Genomic DNA, 22,523 nt, shown 5'->3' with positions numbered 1-22,523 from the left:
AAATTCTTGACACCCAACAATTGATGTCAAAAATAAGCATGAATATCGCTTCGCACACTTGGGCAACACCGTTGCCCGTAATAATTAAATCGATGAATCGAGTGACCCTGGGGAAATTGGCCTAATTCAACACTGGACGTAATTATTACAGCGTTGAACTAGACCAAAATACCCAAGGCTACCAGAATAGACTTTATTTAGCAGACCAACCAATTCTAGCTTACAATTGCGCTTCCCATACGGTTGGAGATTGTAGCACAAGGAAAACCAAACTAGGGTGATGAAAAAAAAAAAATAGATCTGTATTCATATTTGCTTGCACACTAATAACTCGTTGCAACGAAGCTTATTACAATTTAAAATCTTCAACTTCAAGTGGGTCATTTAATTCAATTCATTTCACATTTGAATAAAAAGACAATACATACAATTAGATCTATAAAAGGCATATTGATGTAGATCTAATACATGTCATAGGATCACAAAAAAATCTACTGTTAACTTGGGTTAGATAATATAGAGTCTAGATCTAAATGCAGTTAATATAAAAAGATCAGCAGAAGATATGAATTCCCCCTCCTCCCCCGCCTTGTTACCACGTGCCGATTTCCGAACAGCAGAGGAACTGAAACGAGAGACGATAGGCGAATCCCAAGTCCCAAGAGTTCGGGACAAAATTATTATAATTGATAAAATTCATTTAATTAATAATATTTACCTATTAACATGATAAACTTGCCGTTTCTGAGGTCGATCTTCAAGTGTGTTGCCAAAATGTAGGCAAAAGGGGTCTAACACAAACATGTTTGTTCATGTTTTGTGTTTATTGTTCAGAGGTCGTTGACTGCGCGTGCCAATTATGCGCACCTGGAGGTGTTTCTTAAAGCCGTTCGTAAAGTTATGAACGACTGTATGCAAGACTGGCACCTATTCGTGGGTCATAACTCAACTACATAGGGATATCAGATAGCACAAGAAAGGATCACCAGTCGTGCAACAGTCAATCGTATCTTCCGAACAGCTTTATGAAACACGTTCCCACCCGCACATTTGAGGCTGGCGTACTTTTCAAGCTGTTCGCATTCCTGATAGATACGCAGTCCAGGCCTGGCTCCGTAACACAAAGGTTTGCGAAGAATTGCCAATATGAAAGAACCGCACCGATTGGTCCCTGCTCAGTATTTTCAAGCAAATGCGCGTGTAACGTTAATATTGATTGGTCAGTTCATTTGTGTTACGGAACCCTGGATGTGCTCGAATTATCCAGTTTCATATCAGAACGCGGGCGTAAATCCCGGGGGGGGGGGGACATCCCCACACTTTTCAAGGAGGGGGGATGGCCTGTACAAACATTCCCCACTTTGACGAAATAAATGAAGAAAAAAAGCACAAGAGATAACTGTTTTATTGGTGACAATTCTTCCTGAAATACCGCTGAACAAATAAAACAATATTATTGAATCATAAAATGCTCATAAAAAGCCAGTTCACCATTTCCAAACGAAATACTTATGTCCTTATCATGACATTGAAGAGAAGCTTCCGTTTCTTCCAATTCATCAATGCTGGGGTCTCTGGGAAGAGATTTAGATGGAATGTCAATTCTTTTTTATGTAATCTTTAATGAAACCTTTAACCATCATGGGGTAAAAAAGATAATAATATTGGAGGGCTATTTGCTATATGGACAAACAGTGCCGTAACTATGGGGGCACGTGCTCCCCCCCCCCCCCCCATCGGCTGACCAAAAAACAGGGAAAGGAGAACAGAGGGAGAAAGGAAGATAAACATATAGTGGGAAAGAAGAAAATGTTGTTCATTATAATGTTATATTATAATTATGTTATGTTACATTACATTAGAAACATTTTTATCATAACTTCATGAAACATAATTTGCCCAGGGCCTACGTCTTCATTGTTCCTGGTGCTTGCATTGTCTGTTAACGAGAAACCTTAAAATGCCATCTGTTTTCGAGGGATACTTATCGTAACTCACTGTCTAAATCTGCAACTTGGACAAGCTTAAACAATTAATTTTCTTGCCATTATATATTTCTTATTTACCTGTATGTATGTTATTTTTATCGAGTGAAAAAAAATGAGTTGAATTGAATTGAAATTTACAAGAATGGGGATGACAAGGATCCCCCTTTTTTGGTGTCCTTGGCTCTTTTGAGCATTTCGGGTGCGAAATCGCCCCCAGCAGCCGTTTATTTTTTTCCTACTCACGGTGTACAACAATTTGTGTCATGCCGCCTCAAACAAGAATGGACTGGTGCATTGAATCCCAGATTTAAGAAATAGATGACGGGCGCCATCGCCTTAAATGTTTTGGGGAAAATCCCAATGATACGCTCCGTCAACTCATTCTACCCTCCTCCGTCTCTCTCCCTCTCTCTCTCCCCCTCTCTCTCCAATGGAAGTTTGTAAAAGGGAAAACAGTGGGATGTATGACTCATCACAGACTCCTGATCACAAAGTCCCTGACAGACCGGCTAGTCTTACTCATTCAGACATCGCACTTGACACTATGCGAATTTCGATCAAAGATATTGATGGGGCGGTAGAAACACGGCAATAAATCTGCGAAGCCACACGCTATTGGTCGATCAGTACACTGCCCTGGTCAGCAAACTGAGAAACCCATAGAGTGGCAGTGGTCAATGGTTCTATTCATGAGGGAGGGGGTTGGGGTATATTACGTAATCATATACAGAGCGTCATCCCCGGAATATATACAGAGATCAAGCGGCTTTTGAATTTGCACGTTATCGGAATCCGAACCCACTTTACATTTTCGAGCTGACGGTCAGGCAGAGCAGAGGAGAGTACTTAACTGCCCTGATCATACCTGTATATACACTGTCATATATATATCCCAACTATGGCTGGAAACAGAGCGAAAGTTAGAGTGTTTCAACAGGGGGTCAGTGGGAAGCAGAATGCTTTCCACTGTCCAACCGGAATAGATAAATATCGTAAGGTAAGTTAACGATTAGTAATACCTTCTGTTATCTGTTACTGTTAGCAATATTTTTAGTACTAGTAGACCTGCTACCTACGCTAAGTATTTTGGGTGGGCAGTATAGTTGTGTGTCAGTGATCTTTTTATTACCACCCCCCTAAAAAGGGAATTCATATAAACATGGACCTACTAACATATAAATAATTCAGTTCAGTGCAAATGATTAATTAATTTGCCATTTTCTTTTTTATTTTCCACTTCAGCTTGTATGTATTTTCGGAGATAGCCAGATGAGAACACTGGTTCAAGGAGATGTCGAATTCCCGAAGAAGCGAGGATGTCAATTCTTGGTCAATTCAACGCCAGGAGGAAAATGTCATCACGTTGAAAAGGAGCTATGCCACTTCGAATTCCCTCGAAGGCCCGCGGTCATCGTCTTGCAAGTTGGTACCAACAACATCCAGGCAACAAATTGGCAGGAGGCTCTGGGGGCGACGAGGAAAGAATTCAAGAGCCTCCTGCTAAGAGCCAAGCAAGCTGCTAATTCAGTAAGTTTACTCTTTCTCGATAAATATAATATAAGATATATATATATATATATAATTAATATATCAATGATACGCATGATGGTAATCATAAAGATTTGAATAGATTGTGATGATGTTGAAAATTGAAGATGAGATGATTAAATGCGAAGATCGAGACATGAACGTTTTTACAATGTCATGATAGTTATTATATTTTACTCTATTTTGCATTTTCATGGCGCATCAGTAGCCATTACAGTTATGTTCATACTCATAGATCACATGTTTTATATGCCCATTTAAATTCGTTTATTTAGCTATCAAAGATCGAATTACTATAATGACAAAGGTCACCTCAGAAAATGTTTACTTCAATCAGTGGAGAAAAATGAGGCAAGCATAGCTATATATATTGCTGTAAATTTTATCAAAATCAAAAGTAGAATAAGAAAGCAATGATATTTTATACTTGCGCTTATTTAAAGGACAAGTCCACCCAAACAAAAACTTGATTTGAATAAAAAGAGAAAAATTCAACAAGCACAACATTTAAAATTTCATCAAAATCGGATGTTAAATAAGAAAGTTATGACATTTTAAAGTTTCGCTTCATTTCACAAAACAGTGATATGCACATCTCGGTCGGTATGCAAATGAGGGAACTGATGACATCACTCACTCACTGTTTCTTTTGTATTTTATTATATGAAATATAAAATATTTTGATTTTCTTGTCATTGCCATGTAAAATGAAGTTTCATTCCTCCCTGAACACATGGAATTACATTATTTTAACATGTTGTGCTTCAGGCAAGGAGGTCCTAATCATCAAATTCGTAAAAATTGAAATATTGTATAATTCAAACAATAAAAAACAAAAGAAATAGTGAGTGAATGACGTCATCAACTCTCTCATTTGGATGTAACTGGCTCGTTCATATAGCCTAACTTTTTTTGTTGAAAATAAGCGAAACTTTGAAATGTGATAACTTTCTTATTTTACATCCGATTTTGATGAAATTCTCAGCATTGTGCCTGTCTGATTTTCTCTATTGATTCAAATCAACATTTTTCTGAGGTGGACTTGACCTTTAAGCAGAAAAAATGAACTTATATGCACATTTAGCCACACGCTCATGAGTTCGAGCAATAAATTTATTAATCCTCCCCACCCCTCTTTCTCTATCCTTCACAGGTACTCTGCGTGGGAGTCGCTCCACGGTTAGACGAGAAGGGGGAACTAGCCCATGTGTGGAACGCCGCCATGCGGAACATCGCCGCGGAAGAGGGAGCGGAATGGATTGACCTGGAATCTACTTTCAACACCGAGAGTCGACATCTCTGGGCACGGGATGGATTGCATCTATCCGATGACCATGGAATACCAACACTGCTCAAGAGACTGGTAGAACACCCTGCCTTGTGAAGGTGTGCCCAGAGATGTCCTATCCATTCCTCTCCCCTTCCCTTCCCCCTTCTCGTCTTTCTCTCTCTTCCCCCCCCAACTTGCAAGATGATGACTGATGGCCTAGATGGAATTCGAAATGGTATAGCTTCCTTTCAACAAAATTACTGACATGAACCTCCTGGCGTTGAATTTATGGCAAACATCCTCGCTTTTTCAACTGCTCGACATCTCCTTGAACCCATGTTCTCAGTTGCTATCTCCGAAAATACATACAAGCTGAAGTGGAAAATAAAAGAAACATATTATTGCATATCTTGGAGCTCTGATAATGTATGTAATATTAATAAAGAATACTGAATTAGAATGCAGTCACTTGCCCCCACTTGAGTTTCATTTTGTATAAAGTTTGGTGTTGTGCAGGTATATATTCTCTCCTTTGAATTTCTTTTCTTCCTTCTATTCTTTTAATTCATTACTATACCGTGATTATAGATGGAAGGAGGAAAAGGAAATGAAGAAAGGGTCAGAGAGAGAGAGAGAGAGAGAGAAATAAAAATACTGAGATCTACATAGCTGATGCAAGAGAGGGGAGGAGAAGTAAAGAAGAAAAAATTAAGAGAAATGTGAGGTCGGGTTATAAGTGCAGAGGGAGGAGTAACGTATTGTTAGGAAAGAGCTGGGACAAGGAGAAAAAAAATGGAATGTAGGGGGGAGCAAGAATTGAGCCTAAATTCAGAGTGAGAAGTAACGGTTTGCATGTCCACTTTGTGGAATAGCCTTCCTGAAGACATTAAAAAATGTACCTCTGTCGAATTTTCAAATTCTTCTCAAAACCTTGTTTATTTAATTTAACAGTTTAACGACACTTTTTGCAGACCCGGCAGAGTTACAATTTCTAATGTCTTCAATGGCATTGAAATAAAATAGCATTGCTCTTACAAAATAAATGTCAAAGTCACACTCTTCGTCAGTGCCCATGATGTGACCAAAAAAAAAACAATTTCAAAATCCGTTTCTGAAACAGTCGTGAAATATACGTCTGTTCATGGGCATACGGATAGTGAAACTCACCTTTCAAATCTGAAAAGGGCCAGTCATACACCGACAAAAGTCGATCCTTTGCAGTTAAAGTACCTGAGTAAACAGAAGATAACTGAATGATAAATAAAAATATATCATTACGAAACTATGTTTTTAAAAATGGATCTCATGATCTGACACCCCAATTTCAAATTCCAAGCTACTTTCACCCCCCCCCCCCCCATCCCCGATATCAGCAAAGGCTACTAGACCACACACTCTCCCAGTAAATCCACCTTCCCCCATGAGAAGCGACCTTCACATGGCCTGGCAGAGAGAGAGAGAGCAAGAGAGAGGGAGTTAACTGTGGGTGGTTTTTTTTTCACTTATTGATATTTCGGTAATTGTGGGTCATTTTGCATCGTTCAAAATTTCATTTCCATCTTCATCTAAATTCTGAATCGTTTTTAGATATGGTAATGGCCTAAAACAAATAGAATACAAATTCATTCTTTCAATATTAATGTCAGCCAGGAAGCTCTGAAGAGTTTGTTTACACTATTACGTAACAAGGACTGCTGCAATCCCACTCCATACTGTTCATCAGCCTGTTGTGGTGGCATCCACTGGTGTATCAGCTCATCAGCAGCAGCAGTCACTTTTTTTCCCAAGAAACTGAAATTGGAAATTTAAACACAGGAATCGCGTTGTGGAATATTTCTGTTTATATATCATGCTGAGCTAAATGGGCTTCTTCCACGTTAAAGATAAATACAGTATATATGTGCAGCAATAATTACTTCATGGGAAAGTCCTTTAAATCATGGGTAATCGCTAAATATTATCACAAATCTACTTCTGGTATATCAATGTTATCTTATCTTTCTAAAATTACGAAATCTTCTCTCAAAATCGCTAATTCTGAAGATTACCAACACAGAAAAGTATGTGTGGGACAGTGTATTAATATTGTTTGGAAAATGCCCGACATTAGTTTGATGGAATTTCGTGGCTATATTTTCATCATTTTTCAGCAATCACGAATTTTTACCAGAGATATTCGGCACATATTTCTATTTATACAACAAAACACCTCGATGATAACTGGATTCTATTCCAACTCATTTTGAGATGGTTACCATAACTGGTACAATATTTCACTTTAAATAGATGAATGTTAGGGCAGTACAATGCAACCCATTCATAGTGAAAACAGATGCCGGCGTTGTGTGCGATGACTCATGTCTTCTTTTTGTAAGACACAGGAATCGCGTTGTGGAATTTTTCTGTTTATATATCATGCTGAGCTAAATGGGCTTCTTCCACGTTAAAGATAAATACAGTATATTATGTGCAGCAATAATTACTTCATGGGAAAGTCCTTTAAATCATGGGTAATCGCTAAATATTATCACAAATCTACTTCTGGTATATCAATGTTATCTTATCTTTCTAAAATTACGAAATCTTCTCTCAAAATCGCTAATTCTGAAGATTACCAACACAGAAAAGTATGTGTGGGACAGTGTATTAATATTGTTTGGAAAATGCCCGACATTAGTTTGATGGAATTTCGTGGCTATATTTTCATCATTTTTCAGCAATCACGAATTTTTACCAGAGATATTCGGCACATATTTCTATTTATACAACAAAACACCTCGATGATAACTGGATTCTATTCCAACTCATTTTGAGATGGTTACCATAACTGGTACAATATTTCACTTTAAGTAGATGAATGTTAGGGCGGTACAATGCAACCCATTCATAGTGAAAACAGATGCCGGCGTTGTGTGCGATGACTCATGTCTTCTTTTTGTAAGACCCAGGGGCCGCGGAAGCGCGCTAGGGGGGGGGGGCTCCAGCCCCTCACTTTTTCCAAAACCGTGTACCAAAACGTAAAAATGATCATATGATTGTGATTTTTTTGCATGGTCAGCCCCCCCCCCTTTGATACCGTTCCGCGGCCCCTGAAATCGGGGAAGTGTATATGAGCGACAGAGAGAGAGAGAGAGAGGGGGGGGGGGGCCAGAGCATGTACCTACTAGGTCCATGGTTGAAGTGACAGAGAGATAACATTTTGATCGGTGGGAGACAATGGGAAAGAATGGCGCTGAGGGAGGGTGTGGGGCGAGAAACGAGGCCATTATGTCTTTTCTCAGTTTGAAAAAATGCCACACCAGCTAAAAACCATGGATCACTAGGTACGTCCATGTATTAAATATTGCCTCTCGTGTTATGTCAATAGGAGCGGAAGGACTTTACGACCCAACTTTTTCGTTTTGGTAGTTCTGATTTCTCTCGTGGGGGAACAGCTGACAGAGAAATAAGAGGTGGTAACGCGCAGCATGGACCTGCTCCATGATCCACCAACAACAGGTTGACCACAGCGTTGGATTGCAGCTGTCCATCGTACGTAATAGAATAAATAAAATGTTAAGAGCTTCCTGGATGACAGAAATCTATGAATAATGAATTTGTATTCTATAACTTTTAGGACATTAGCATATTGAAAAACGATTGGAACTTTTGATAAATATCTGAATGGAAGTTTGAACGACGCAAAATGACCCACAATTGCCTAAATAACAATTTAAAACAAAAATAGTTTGAGACTCTTGCATGTGTATTATACTTCTATCATCTACCTTCTTTTACTTGTAAAACAAAAATCAATATACCCCAGCAGACCGAGGAAGTTCATTGAGAAAAAGGGAGAAAATAATCAATAAAATCCCTCCTAACAAACATTGCTAAGGTCAGGTACTCAGGTTGATTGTTAAGATTTAGGACTAATGACACCTCTATAAAAGAAGTGTTTCTTTTTTTGACCAAGTCTACGATTTATTCACTGTAATAAGGCAGTGACTCCTGGAGACTTATCCTCGGAGGATTAGTCTATTGTATAATGGGGAGCATTGTCACAACTACGGTCACAGCATAGAGCTATTGGTCACAGCACCCCCAGTAATAATAGATAATCCTCCGTGGCCAGGTCCATATAATATAGTTTATTTTATCGGATGATCAAAGTTTAATTGTGAGATGAACAGGCCAGGTAAATACAAAAGAGAATCAAGAGTCACTGACACGGGTGACAGCTGCATGTTAGTTGATGACAATCCATTTTCGGGAATTTAGCAAATGAACTGCCCTTTCAATTTAGTCATTATATTATTGTATTAAAGAAGTACTTTTATATGCCAAAATAATTCCACAACCACCGACTACTATATATATATATATATATATATATATTGTAAAGAAATGGATGAAGAGAACAATGGTAGACGTAGCTTAAATCAAGGTTCCCCAGAGCTATCTACCCTTTGGAAAAAATTGGTTATGCCGAATTATATATATACATATGTACACACACACACACACACACACACATATATATATATATATATATATATATATATATATATATATATATATGTATGTATATATATGTATGTATGTATATATATATATATATATATATATATTATATATATATATATATATACATATATAATATAAATAAATATATATATATATATATATATGTATGTATATATATATATATATATATATATATATATATATATATATATATATATATATATAATATATATATATATATATATATATATATATATATATATATATAATAGATATATAGATATTTGGTTGATTACTTCCTCATAATAGTCTAAATGTTTGGTGTATTATTCTCAGCGAGATTAGCTTCTTTGTTTAGAGATTCTGTGTGCGATGATTCATCTGTTCAGCATGTTCAGTGTTTGTCATCAAAGGAGATTACGGGGTCTTTTATTTTGCAACCATTCCGTTTGACCATGGACCATGGTTTGACCATAGTTCTATCGTTTGAGCATGGATCTACCAACTTACCATATACACACACACTTCGAACCGGCCAATAGAAAACGTGTTGTCATGGCAATTCTTTTTCGGCCAATCAGATTTAGCGTCATGATACGTGGAACGTTAGCGTTCGACTTACTGGTCATGCCATATTCACAGAAAGCCGTTTTACTAGTTGCAGTTTTTGATGTCCATTTGTTGCTTGCTGTATTTTCGCTAGTAGTAGAGGATTCACCAAGTGCCGACTCAAGCTTTCATTGACATTTTTTGACAGTTCGTGCGAGTTTTCTAGAGGAGAGGAACATTACAGGTACAGGTTTGTCTCTGGATTTCAGGTACATGTTTGTCTCTGGATAACAGGTATTTATCCCATTTTCGATTATATTAGCTTACATATATGTGTTTTATTTTTTAGTTATATTTATCAAAACTTGCGCAATGAGTGAAACAAGCGAAAAATCCAAATCCGTAGGGAAGTATTGTAAAGAATTGAACATAGATAAGGATATTTTGGATAAAGGGTTATCCGGTGAAGTTGAAGGCTGGACTAAACTCAATCGTATATTCTTAGTTAAAGGAGTGGTTGCCGAATTAGAAAAGTGGTGTAAGGAACAAAAATACAGTGTCAGTGTACTTCCCAATTTGATAGCAACCCTGTTCGATGTGGGTGACATAGATACGGATGCTAAGGCTGTTAAAATTCGCGTCCAGAGGGCAGTTGATGCCGTTCGTAAAGCACAAAAAGCGAGGGGAAAGGCGAGGGATGAACGTCTCGAAGTTCTCGAGAGATCATTATTCACACTGTCTCACACACCTAGAGAACAGAGGCAAATAGCCGAGGGGCATGCTGGGGCAGGGGGGGTAGATGTTCCAGTTCCACCCATATCTGATATTGATAGGGAGCTTGCGGAGGTTCGCTTAGAGAGGGATAGATTAAGGGATGCTCTGAATACTGTTCGACTAGAGAAGGATAATCTAAAACAGAAATTAACGTCTGAAATCGGGAGGACGCGTGCACTTCAGGTTCGAATCAAGAGATATGCTAGGGAACAAAAAGCTCTAGAAGATCGAATAGATACCCTCTTAAAATCGAAAAAGTTAAGGGAATCCCGTAGACGTCGTAAAGCTAGGGCTAGGAAGAGAGCTGAAGGGAATGTACAGTCTGTAGAATCTATAGCTAGTACTAGTCAGGGCGTGTTAGACACTAGTGTAAGGGCAGAGCTGCAGAAGTACAAGAGCGATTTGAAAGACGCTGAAGTACAGATGCAGAAAATGAAGAAAGATATAAGCGATATGGAGGCAAGCAGCAGGGAAAATCGCGATATTCAAGAGAGGAGGAGAGAGAGGGAGAGGAAGAGGCTACTCTCAAAAGGCAGATACACTAGGAAATTGGGTATCAAGAAGATGCAAGCTAAGCTCCAGAAACAAAGGGAGCAACAAAGGCTTGCATTGAAAAAGGCGCGAGAGGAAGCAAGAGAGCTTAAGAAGCGACTTAGAGATTTCGGGTTTGACGACGAGGGAGTGAGTCCAAAGAAGAAATTCAAAAAAGGGAAGAAATATGACGATAACATCCGGAGTGTCTACCATGATTTGTTAACTAATTACGGCGTTAGCTCCAGAAATTGCGAAGGGGTTGTCAAAACAGTCCTTGAAAATTTGACATCTATGAAAGTGCCAAATTTGCCCAAAAAGTCAACAGCGCAGAGCATGTTCTTAGAGGGAAGAAAAATGGCGCAGATCCAGGTAGCCGAAAGCTTAGCAAAACAGGATTTGACATTGGGTAGTGATGCAACCTCCAAACACGGCCATCACTATACTTCTTATGATATTTATGAGGGTGAAGGCGGACAATCTGTAATGATAGGCATGCGCGAAACGGATGATGGTACTGCAGACACAACTTTAGAGGCCTTAAAGACAATTATACACGATGTTGTCGGGGAAGAAGGAGATCAGGCTCAAAATCAAGCGGTGAATACCGTTCTGTCAAACATAAAAAACACAATGAGCGATAGACATATCGTTCAGAAGAAATTCAATGAACTTCTGAAAGATTACAGGCAATCTATTCTTCCTAGCATAATTCAGGGATGGGATGTTATGAGTAAGGGTGAAAGAGATCAGTTTGCATCCATGAATAATTTCTTCTGTGGACTTCACTACCTCGTAGGATTAGCAGACTACGCGGGTAAAACACTTGGTGCTTGGGAAGGGATGATTTTTGGAGACACAAAGGTGGGTGCTGCGGCCTTAGTTGGCGTTCACGCGAAGGGTAGTGAAAGTGGTACAGAACGCCTTATTCGTACTGTATGCAAATCTGTGCAGGACCGTGCTTGTGAAAAGTCAGGAAAACCGTTACAATTCAGAACGTTTCTTAAATCGAAGGGTATTTCGGCCGTTCCCCTTGCTCCTTTTAAAGGCAATAGGTTCAACATTATTTTTCACAATGCCGCCGGTGTTTCTTACTTGTTACCAGAATTACAAGCATTTTTTGACATTCATAAAGATGAGAATCTTCTGCTAAAGGCTGTCAATGCCGATTTAGGCATCAGCCAGTTTGCTGCTGGGGCCCGCGCACTTGGCCTCATTGATAAGATTGTCACAGGGCCGTTATGGCGCGCGATAAATCAGAAGGGGGGGCATGTAGAAGACATGAATGACCGATACAGAGTTATTCATGAGAGTTTTTCTAGGTGGTCAGAGGATAGCAGCCAATTTATGAGGGGGGAAGATGTCCTGTTTCGTGACATTGATGTCAATAAAGATCAAATTTATGACTCTCTAGTGCAAGTTAATCCAGATTTGGATGCAATGACTAAGCAGATTCTAGAATTGGTTTTCCTGACTTTCTGCCAAGTTACGGAAAAGATGTTGGCCGACCATTTGCCATCCGGCTCTCATACGGCAATGGACGAAAAAAAAAAGAGGGAAACAGCTAGTGTGCCAAGGACTAATGTAGGTTTAGAAAGAAATTTCGGGATGCTAGATAGGTTGATGCGCTTAAAGCCAGCTGCGAGTACAATGGTGTACGAAGGGATAGTTATGAATGTCAAGAATAGGACCAGCGAATGGAGGAAGGGTCTTACTCCAGTCAAACGGGAGGAGTACATGGAATATTCCCGGAAGAGCGTCAAGGCTCAAAGGGAGGAATACGCACGAAGGGTAAAGACCTTGTGGGATAATAGGGAAGCCAAACGAAAAAATCAGAAACAAATTGCCGTAGAACGGGAGGATAAAAATAAGGTTAGGACTGAAAGGGTGTACGCTAGTGTTAGCAGTAAGTGCGGTGGGATATGGCTCTCAGAAACTGAAGTCAATTCTCGATTAGAGGGGGTCGATGATAAGCGTGTCATCGAAATGCTTCAGTCTCAGTTGCAGGCTAGACGACATGTTTTTGGGGAAAAGAACATTGAGGGTAATCTAAATATCACCGTTAAAGGTAGGAAGAAGAGTTTGTTAGAACTAAAACAGTCCCTAATTAGTGTTATAAGAGCAGCCAATGACAGGGCCCGTAATGTTGAAGAAGAAGAAGAAATCAATTATGATAATGCCGTAGCACCCACCGACAAGGTAGAACAGTTCAGGCAAAAGACGCGCGAAAAGATGGCTAAAGAAAAGACTAGGACCTCACGAGGCAAGGCCGTGAGCTACGATAGCTTAGTAGGGAAAATAGTTGACCATCTAACAATAAATGAAGGGGGTGATGGGGAAGGCTGGTACCGTGCTATAGTCGTTAGAAAATATCAAAGAGGTCTCAGTCTTAGCTATGATAGTGACCCAACGTCGGTCTACACGTATCCAAAGAAAGACATAGAAGAGGATTTAGAAAAAGGGGACCTCAAGGTTGTAGATTTAACTGTTCATGATATAGTAGGGATGCATGTCATGCATCAGTTCGAGGTCGGGGATGAAAAAATATGGTACAGAGGGTTCATATCCTCTGTAACCGGCCCCAATGAATGTCTCGTAGAGTATGAATCTTTAGAAGATGAAAATGACGACGACAGTGATACAATCGATAATACTTGGGAAGGACCAATTTTGGAAGATTATCTAAATAATGACTTGCGGTTTGTTAGACCTAAGTAGATTCAAAAGGATAGAACGTAGGCCTAAAGCGCGAAAATCTAGATCGGGGGTGGTTAGTTAGTGCGAGTTAGTATGTGAGTGAGAGTGATAATATAATTTGCTTTAGGCATATTATTTGTATATAGGCCTCCCACGTTCTTCTTGGTTATAACACGGCGGTGTATTTATCTTAACCTTGCTTCCTCTCCAAAAGTGAAAATCTGACTCTAGAGTAATAAAGCACTTCATTGTTTCAAAGAAATACAATTACTGATGGTGATGCTAACACTGCGATTATGTGTTTTCATTTTGTAATAATAAAAGAAATGGGTACAGATTGATTCTTTTACGATTGTGACCCCTTATTTTCTCATAATATAATGAAGAAATAAACTATGATTTCCAAAATACCAAAAAATTGTTGAAATGATACAGTAAACAAACCTACAAAATACGAGTAGAAGCTGCAACCTCCACCTCAATCTCTCACTCCCACCCTCTCTTGATCCTTAACAAAAGATTTTAAAGAAGCTCCTAGGCTATATAGCAAATTGCGAATTTCTTATGATAAAAGCTGTCTTTATGTGATCCGTCGTACATACGCTTGCAGAAATTTAGACACACGGTTACGCTTTTCTAATTTACTGAAGTGCCACAAAAAAAATTAAAATAAAATTGATGCTTGTCTTGTTCTCTTTTTATTTTGATTTATTTCCGTTTAACTTTAGCCTGTGATTTATTATCAACATTGTCTTCTGTTTCGTTATTTTATTAAGTATTTTGTGTTACAACGTGTTGTATTTTCCAAAATGCGATTTCTTGAATGAAATATCAATATAGCCTACGTATTAACAATACCAAGTATCCTTGTAATGCTCGATTCAGAACTCTCCATTAACCGTCCATATCGGGGGGGGGGGGCTATTTTGCATAATAATATTCATGCTAGAGGTTGGTGGGGAGCTTTGAATCAAGCGAGCCGATGGAATCAAATTTACCAAATTTAACGATGTAAAATATTGTCATGTTATATTTGACAGTCCAAACAATGAATTAATGGCGGGTCGAGGCCCAAGACAGCCATTTCATTTTATATTTATCATTTCTTTATTTGCCTTTACCGGGAACTAATTTCTCGCCCGGCCCTACGAGGCGAAAAGAGAGCTTGGGCAGAGCTTTTCGGTGGCAGTTGCTGAAGAGCGCTCAACCAAGATTTTTCTTTCTCTCACTCTGTCTCTATCTATTTACAAAGCCACTCCCATCTTGCAAATTTTATCTCTACATGCATTATGAATCTTTTGTGAAATAACAGTAGAATGGATTTACATAATGAGCCAGATGAGGGCTACGTGTTATGCTTAAAAATAAAAAAGAAGGGAAAAGAGGAGAATAAAAAGATGAGGGGAAGACTTTGTAAATAAAATCTTCTTTCGTGTTATATCAAATTTTTGCTCGCGCTTCGCGCTGGAATTATTTGTGTTGAGATATGTAACGACTTCATGGCCGACTACAAGCAACCGTAAATATATATCCTTTTTATTAGATCAAATAAAACTAAGAAGTGACAGCAAGGAATACTACCCCTTCCAAGAAACAAACCAAAATCAACTTCGAGCGGCCGATCAGGGAAATATGGATTAAAAAATCCCCCCCCCCTTATTGGCGGAGACTGGATCTGCCCATGAATAAAGTTGCGAGCGAGCAAAGTGTGAGCCGTTTTTTCCCTCGTACTCAAAGAATATATATTTTGTATATGTGTAGTCTAACTTAGATACACACAGTACTCGATAAATAACTGAGCATGACTGAATTCGTTGGTGTTACAATCAAGACTGACTTTATTTTTTTGTAAAAAAAAAGACTGACTTTATTTCCACTAGTCCACTATATATATATTATACACTGTCCATAACATGATATTCTCTGTGGGGCAGGATGATATTGATAAGGAAGTATAAACCAGATGGAGAGAACAATGATGGAGAGAATCATGATGTGGTCAATAGGGTATGGTCAATGTTTACATAACAAGTCTGGAGGATGAAGACAGGGATGGAGGTGATCCTGTGAACGGAGGTATAACAGCAGTTGAGATAATGAAGCATGAGGGTGTGGATGAATGACATAATGAGAGGATGACTTGATGAAGAATGAAATGTGTGTGTGTATGAACACCATATATTTTTTTTTTGGGGGGGGGCAAGTACACGAGCCCCCTTCTATTACGCCAAGGTAGTTTTGCCCCATTTTATGCTTCTTTATGTTGGGCCGTGGATTTTCTTCTTTCACAAGAACTCAGTGCCCTTTGGTCCATTTTATGAAACCTGTATTTCATTTTAATTCACCAAGACAGTCATGCCAACCCTCTCCTTTTCTACGAATTATGATACAATGCTTGTAATGAGAGCACTTTACTTTCTATGCAATTACAATCATCTGTATTTTTTATTGATAATCAGCATTATATTTACTTTGAAGACAACCAGTGGTGGTCTTGGTGTCGCTTTGAAGTGGAGTCAACACCTGGCTGAATTTGTTTATGACTAACGTCAACTGTCTGGTGAGTTACTTTAACCAATCCCCCACCCCCCACAAAAAAAATAGATAAATAAAATAACCAAAAAATAACAGCTTTACCTCTACCATTGAGGCCTTTGTAATTTAATTTTCCAGGGGGAGGAATCTCTGAGAAAGGAAACAGAAAAGCAGATAAATATAGACATAAAGAATTAGATTTAGATTCTTATCTAAGTAAGAAATAAACATAAATCATAAAAGGCAGCTCAGATAGATCTGGTATATTATGAGCAATTGGTTCTTTAATAGGATCATCCCTCTCTCTTTCTTTCCCTCTGTTCCTTCATTTGATTTCTTTTGAACAACAAGATCCTTTCAATTGTAAACCCAATGACGATCAATGCAAGCTGCATGCTTCAATCCGGCTTTCCACACAATGACCTGGGTATTCCCCGTTGGCCAGGCGTGTCTAGACAAACATATACCCGGCCGCATGAGTTCGTTCCACGTGTCATTTGATCTCGCACGTGTACTTGTTTTCATCTGGTGGCTGGGAAATTCCACAATCCATTCATAAATAATTTAGACTGATATCAAGCCCCTTTATTTTTTCAAATCAATGGTTTTCGCCACTTTACAAAGCAGCGAGAGCGTTTGTCTAAGCATTTTCAACAAAACGGCTGGATTTAAGACTAGGCTTAAAAATTGACGTCTCGCTCGGCGAAACAGACTCATCAATATTCATGAGGAATCGTTAGCACGTGATCGAAAAGACCGTCGAAAATATGAATATTCAATAGGCCGGGGTGACGTCATTTTTAGTTTTTTGCTTGGGAAATGAAAACCATAATAGGTATGGACCTGAAACCAACGGTAAAATTACTGAAATATTACCTTCCAACTACCATAAAATGTGCAGCTCGAAATATGCACGAGATCATATTTTTTTTTAGTTTTTTCATCATTATTTATAGATTTAGGGGGCGGGGCCTATGCACATTTGACATTAGATCCGCTATCAAAAGTTCTTTTGCTGAAGCTAGCCAACATTTATCCTAGAGCTACCAGTTGCCAATCCCAAGCATTTTAATGATCATAATTTGGAAAAAAATAGGTCCACTTCCGCATTTGATCCTGCCGTGAGAAAGGCAGCTCCCTCGGGAAGAATTGGGTACAAAATCCACTGAAATCTTCGCCATCGGCCAGTTTTTAGACAACGAACGATAATAGTCAGGACAAGTATAGTATTTGTGAGTATGAGTGTTGTTTTTATCGTGTAGATGTTAAGATATGTATTTTTAAAAGATTTTTTTATGTATTTATGTTTCTTCATTTTGCATCGACATTGGGTCCACCAGTGAGCTGCGGCTTTGGTCGCAGGCGGTGTCGCGGGTTCCAGGAGACTCATCGTCCTCCCTACTTAAGGGTAGGGTTTCACACGCCAATACTTGACTTAAGGGGTGCATTTTCAGAATATGGAAATTACGTGTTTAGGGTGCTTTTCGATACCCCATGGTCGCGCATGGTATCCACTCGTGAATGGAAGTGCCCCCCCCCCCCCCGGATCCCATTAGCCTAGCCCTAGCCAAGGGCTAGATCTTAATTTTAGAGAAAGTAGAAATCTCGGGGGCGAAAGTTTCAGGTTTTGGCTGCCTACACGCACATGTACCGTATAGATCTAGAAGCCCTGGCCTGGCTTCGTATGAGAGTAAGTTACGTTAGTAAATGATTTTTACTCTCTAGAAGCCTCCTGGCTAGGCCTAGGCTAGAGTCATCAACTCAAGTCAAGATTAGGCGGCAGCCAGCGCCAGCGCCAGATTACTGAGCGAAACTTCGCGCGAGCGGTATCGGGACGAAATGCGATGGATGGTCCGGGTAAACAAGGCGCAGCCGCTGACACGACGACCGCTTCGGACAGCGGTCATGTTAATTGGTCAAAAAGTAGAGTGCAGTGTTAAAAGTCAAACGATTGTTCATAGGAAAATGATCAACGATTCCTCATAACAGCAATAAAATGAAAAAAGCTTCTATGTAGCTTGTTATACTTACAAATACAGCATTTTTCCTCAGCTCATGTTACACAAGCTCAGGGGACAAGAACCCCTAATCTTTGACTAACATCGATTATCGATCGCGGTAATCGATTAAGAACAACCAGCATTTTCATAAAATAAAATAAAATAAATTTCAGAGTTAATTAATGAATCATCCAAGATTATTTTGTATGTTAAGTATAATTGTTGGGGATCAATAAAGCAGAAATTAATACATATGAATTTAGATTATCACAATCTCCGCATGACTGGGCTTTAATACTTTGATTTGACATGATATTGCAAAGACTCGTGTAAAGTCTAGCTACAGGAATGGCATATACCGGCATTTATCATTATTATTCCATTTTTTTCCATTTTCAATTGTTTGCCTTCAAAATATTCATGAAAGAGTTGTATATCATGAACTTCGCTTGATGTAAACAATTTTCAACACTTGATGTAGATGTTGTTTAACTCACAAACTTACTGTAATACAATATTCTATGCAAAATCGGGAACGGCTAGAATTCCATAATGACTTATGAATATTCATATTCCCTATAGTTTTGACCAATCAATTCATCCTGCATGGACTGTGGAAATTTCCACTCCAGCAAGGGGGCCAGGGTTATACGTGATTTTCGCGTTCATGTCAATCTGAATTGATTTTATAATATTTGAAAAAAGGGCAAAAATAAGAGAAGAAGAGGAAAAGTGAAGAAAAAAAAGAAAACAATAAAAAAGGAGGGAAATGGAGAAACAAGACATGCAGTGCCGGCGGAACTTGGTATACAAATGCCTAGAATGTCCAGTTTTCATGTTGAAATAGTACATATTTTCAGTTCGCGCTTCGTGCTCGCATTATTCGATTGATGATATGTATCCTCTACATGAGTCACTAAGTGCAGCATTTTTATGAAGATTGTGGTAAATAAAGTTTAAATTTCAATTTCAATATAGGCCTAGGCCTATATCATTGGATTAGCTTATGTTTAATTTTCATGTCTTATTGAAATTTCCAAAAGTTTGAGCTCGCAATTCGCGCTCGCAAGGATGCCCCTTTAATATGCGCGGAATGAGTGCAACTAAATTTCCAAAAAGTAAGTTTTACAACTTCAGATTTGAAAATTTCCCAAACCACTCGGGCTACGCTCGCTCATGGAAACAAAATGCCTAAATCATTAGAAGGCATATCTTCAATCAGAAATCACTTTAAAAGGCTTTCCTCAATCTAATTATTACAGAACACACAACTAATTCACTCAAATGATAATTTCATATGGTAAAATATACGTTTGCATCAAGCTTGACATAAAAGTGCCCCCTTTTTTTGCTTTGCCCCCCCCCCCCATTACTCATGAAAATACTGTTCCGCTGCCCCTGGAAGCCAATTAAAGGGGTTCCAATTCCAGCTATGTTTATTTTTTTCTTCATCAATAGATTCTCAGCATTTTGCTCTTTAAATTTTACCCTATATATAAATATCTTTTGCTTGGAGCATCCCTCACATGTGCGCGCTGTCAGAAGGCTGTTTAAAGGACAAGTCCACCCCAACAACAACTTGGTTTGAATAAAAAGAGAAAAAATTCAACAAGCATAACACTGATAATTTCATCAAAATCGGATGTAAAATAAGAAAGTTATGACATTTAAAGTTTCGCTTCATTTCACAAAACAGTTATTATGCACATATCGGTCGGTATGCAAATGAGGAAACTGATGACATCACTCACTCACTATTTCTTTTGTATTTTATTATATGAAATATGAAATATTTTGATTTTCTCGTCATTTAATTGTCATGTGAAATGAAGTTTCATTCCTCCCTGAACACGTTTAACATTTTGTGCTTCAGGCAAGGAGGTCCTAATCATCAAATTCTAAAAAATTGAAATATTGTATAATTCAAACAATAAAAAGAAAAGAAATTGTGAGTGAGTGACATCATCGACTCTCTCATTTGGATGTAACTGGCTCGCTCATATAACTATTTTGTTAAAAATAAGCGAAAATTTGAAGTGTCAAAACTTTCTTATTTTACATCCGATTTTGATGGAATTTTCATCATTGTGCTTGTCTGATTTTTCTCTATTGATTCAAATCAACATTTTTCTGAGGTGGACTTCGGCTTTAATGAGCTAAAGCTTGGGTAATAATTACGATAACAATGCGCCTCAAAATAGATTATTCATAGACAGATGGCGCAATATATATTCTATTATCATCATTATAATTATTATCATTATTATCATCATCATCATCACTAGGCCTATTTCATTATCATTATCATTATCATCATCCCCATCATCATCATCATTAATCATCATCATCATTATCATCGTCGTCGTCATCGTCATCATCTTCATCATCATCTTGCATGTGCATAAACAGTGTGTATAGCCTATTTTTGATGACTAATATTCAGATATCAGTAAAAGGGCCGTCGCCAAAGGGAGGTGGAGCTGCAGCACCTCCCCCCCCCCGCCCCTGGGAATGATTTTTTTTTAAATTGGGGTGCTGATGTAAATTTGAAAAGCAAAAAAAAAAATGGGGGTTCTATATAAAATGAATGTCAAATCGGTCCCGAGATATGTGCAAAGCAAAAATAAAATGTAGTAATAATAATTAATAAATAGATACAAAATGAATAAAAATAAAATGAATAAAATATGAAAAAGAGGTTTCACTACAAAATGAAGGTCGTTTTTTTTTACATATTTAATATTTAAACTTCTTCCAGAATTCCTTGGGTGCTGCCAATGGAGAATATTACACGAAGCATCCTCAAAGAAATTTATGGGGGTTCTTACCAGGCCATACCGAGGGGTGTTCCAACTGCTTCATGCGTCGCATTCTTGATCGATCTTTGGGTTTCACCATCTGGGGGGGGGCAATGCGAACTATATAGTAATTCTATATACTGACATTGATTAGAATGTCCCGGTTTTAGTAGCCCCCCAAAAAAAAACCAAAAATAAAATAATAATAATAAAACACTTCAGTTCGCGCTTTTGTATACTGACAGGTATTATATCCCGATTTTATAGCACTATATCGCCTACACAAATGCAGCTAGCGCTTGCTTCATTAATTTTATTCAATGAACCCCATTTCCTCTTCAAATCTTCCCTCCGTGTTTGAACAGTGCTAAAAATGTTTCGGGCTAGAAAATAAAAGAAAATACCAGCTCGCGCTTCTCATTAGATATCAAACTTTATCTAAAATCGCTTTTAACTGCATGGTCCAATTTTTCAAATCGGAAAATATTAATCATTTTCAGCTCGCGCTTCGCGCTCTTATAATTTATTGCGTATATTACCCTTTCTCTTCATGATAACAAAAATATTAATGGAGATACAAACGTATTATTCTCCTTCTTTGAAAAAACAACAACACGTGCTTTCATGAACAGTTGAATAACAACAACAATGATAACAATCAAATGAAAATAATAAACCCTTGCTTAACCCGTCACTAAATGTTCGTTTTGGTTTGCTTTTTGAGGGGTTATTCATAAATAAAGACATAAGTTCCAAGTAGGCCCACACCATACCTTTCATCTTACAAACACAATAAGGTAAAAATAAATCTAGCACGAAACGCGAGCTCAATTTTTTTATGTTTCAAGTTTTCAGACCTGAAATTTAACATTAATTCTGAGCATTCATAGTGATTATGCAACTAGGCAATATCATGCCAGCGCGAAGCAAGAGCTGATTCTTTTTAAAGTAAGCCTTTTGACCGAAAAGGGGATCTTTTAGTGATTATAAATTGAAGACTCACCAATCAAAATGATGTGAGTGAAAAGCGCGAGCTGAAAATATGTTATTCCGACATGAAAACCTGACATTTCAAGCACTTTTTGTAACCATGCTGGACATATATATTTATAACCCTTTTTAAATAGAACAAGATATGCATCTCACCAATAAATAATGAAACTTCTTGAGATTTTGACCTAAAAGTGGGACATTCCATTCACTTCTTTATGTTCTTGGAATCATGTAAATGATGGGTATCTTCCGCTCAATACATGTAAATGATGTCAGCGCGAGCATGACATTTTAGATATTCCAATCTGAAAACTGATTTTAATTAAGTAATTAG

The 22,523-nt window shown here is 38.1% G+C and overlaps 2 protein-coding genes across 2 annotated transcripts in view; one reads left to right on the top strand and one right to left on the bottom strand.

Annotated features, from left to right (window-relative positions):
• Positions 1-18,496, bottom strand: part of LOC121414327 — a 49,014-nt gene extending 30,518 nt beyond the window's left edge. Inside the window, exon 1 of the mRNA XM_041607466.1 lies at positions 18,430-18,496. The gene's annotated coding sequence lies outside the window, so the exon portion shown is untranslated. The remainder of the gene's footprint in view (positions 1-18,429) is intronic.
• LOC121414325 lies at positions 2,744-5,270 on the top strand. Its single transcript, XM_041607465.1, has 3 exons — positions 2,744-2,985; positions 3,231-3,515; positions 4,690-5,270. The coding sequence occupies exons 1-3, from the start codon at positions 2,887-2,889 to the stop codon at positions 4,918-4,920; spliced, it is 615 nt and encodes a 204-aa protein (XP_041463399.1). The 5' UTR covers positions 2,744-2,886; the 3' UTR covers positions 4,921-5,270.
• Positions 18,497-22,523: the final 4,027 nt, after the last annotated feature.

The sequence above is a fragment of the Lytechinus variegatus genome, chromosome 4 (genome assembly GCF_018143015.1).
Source record: "Lytechinus variegatus isolate NC3 chromosome 4, Lvar_3.0, whole genome shotgun sequence".
NCBI classification, from domain to species: Eukaryota; Metazoa; Echinodermata; class Echinoidea; order Temnopleuroida; family Toxopneustidae; genus Lytechinus; species Lytechinus variegatus.
The sequence above is the reverse complement of the archived record's forward strand: the minus strand, read 5'-3'. Positions and strand labels throughout refer to the sequence as shown.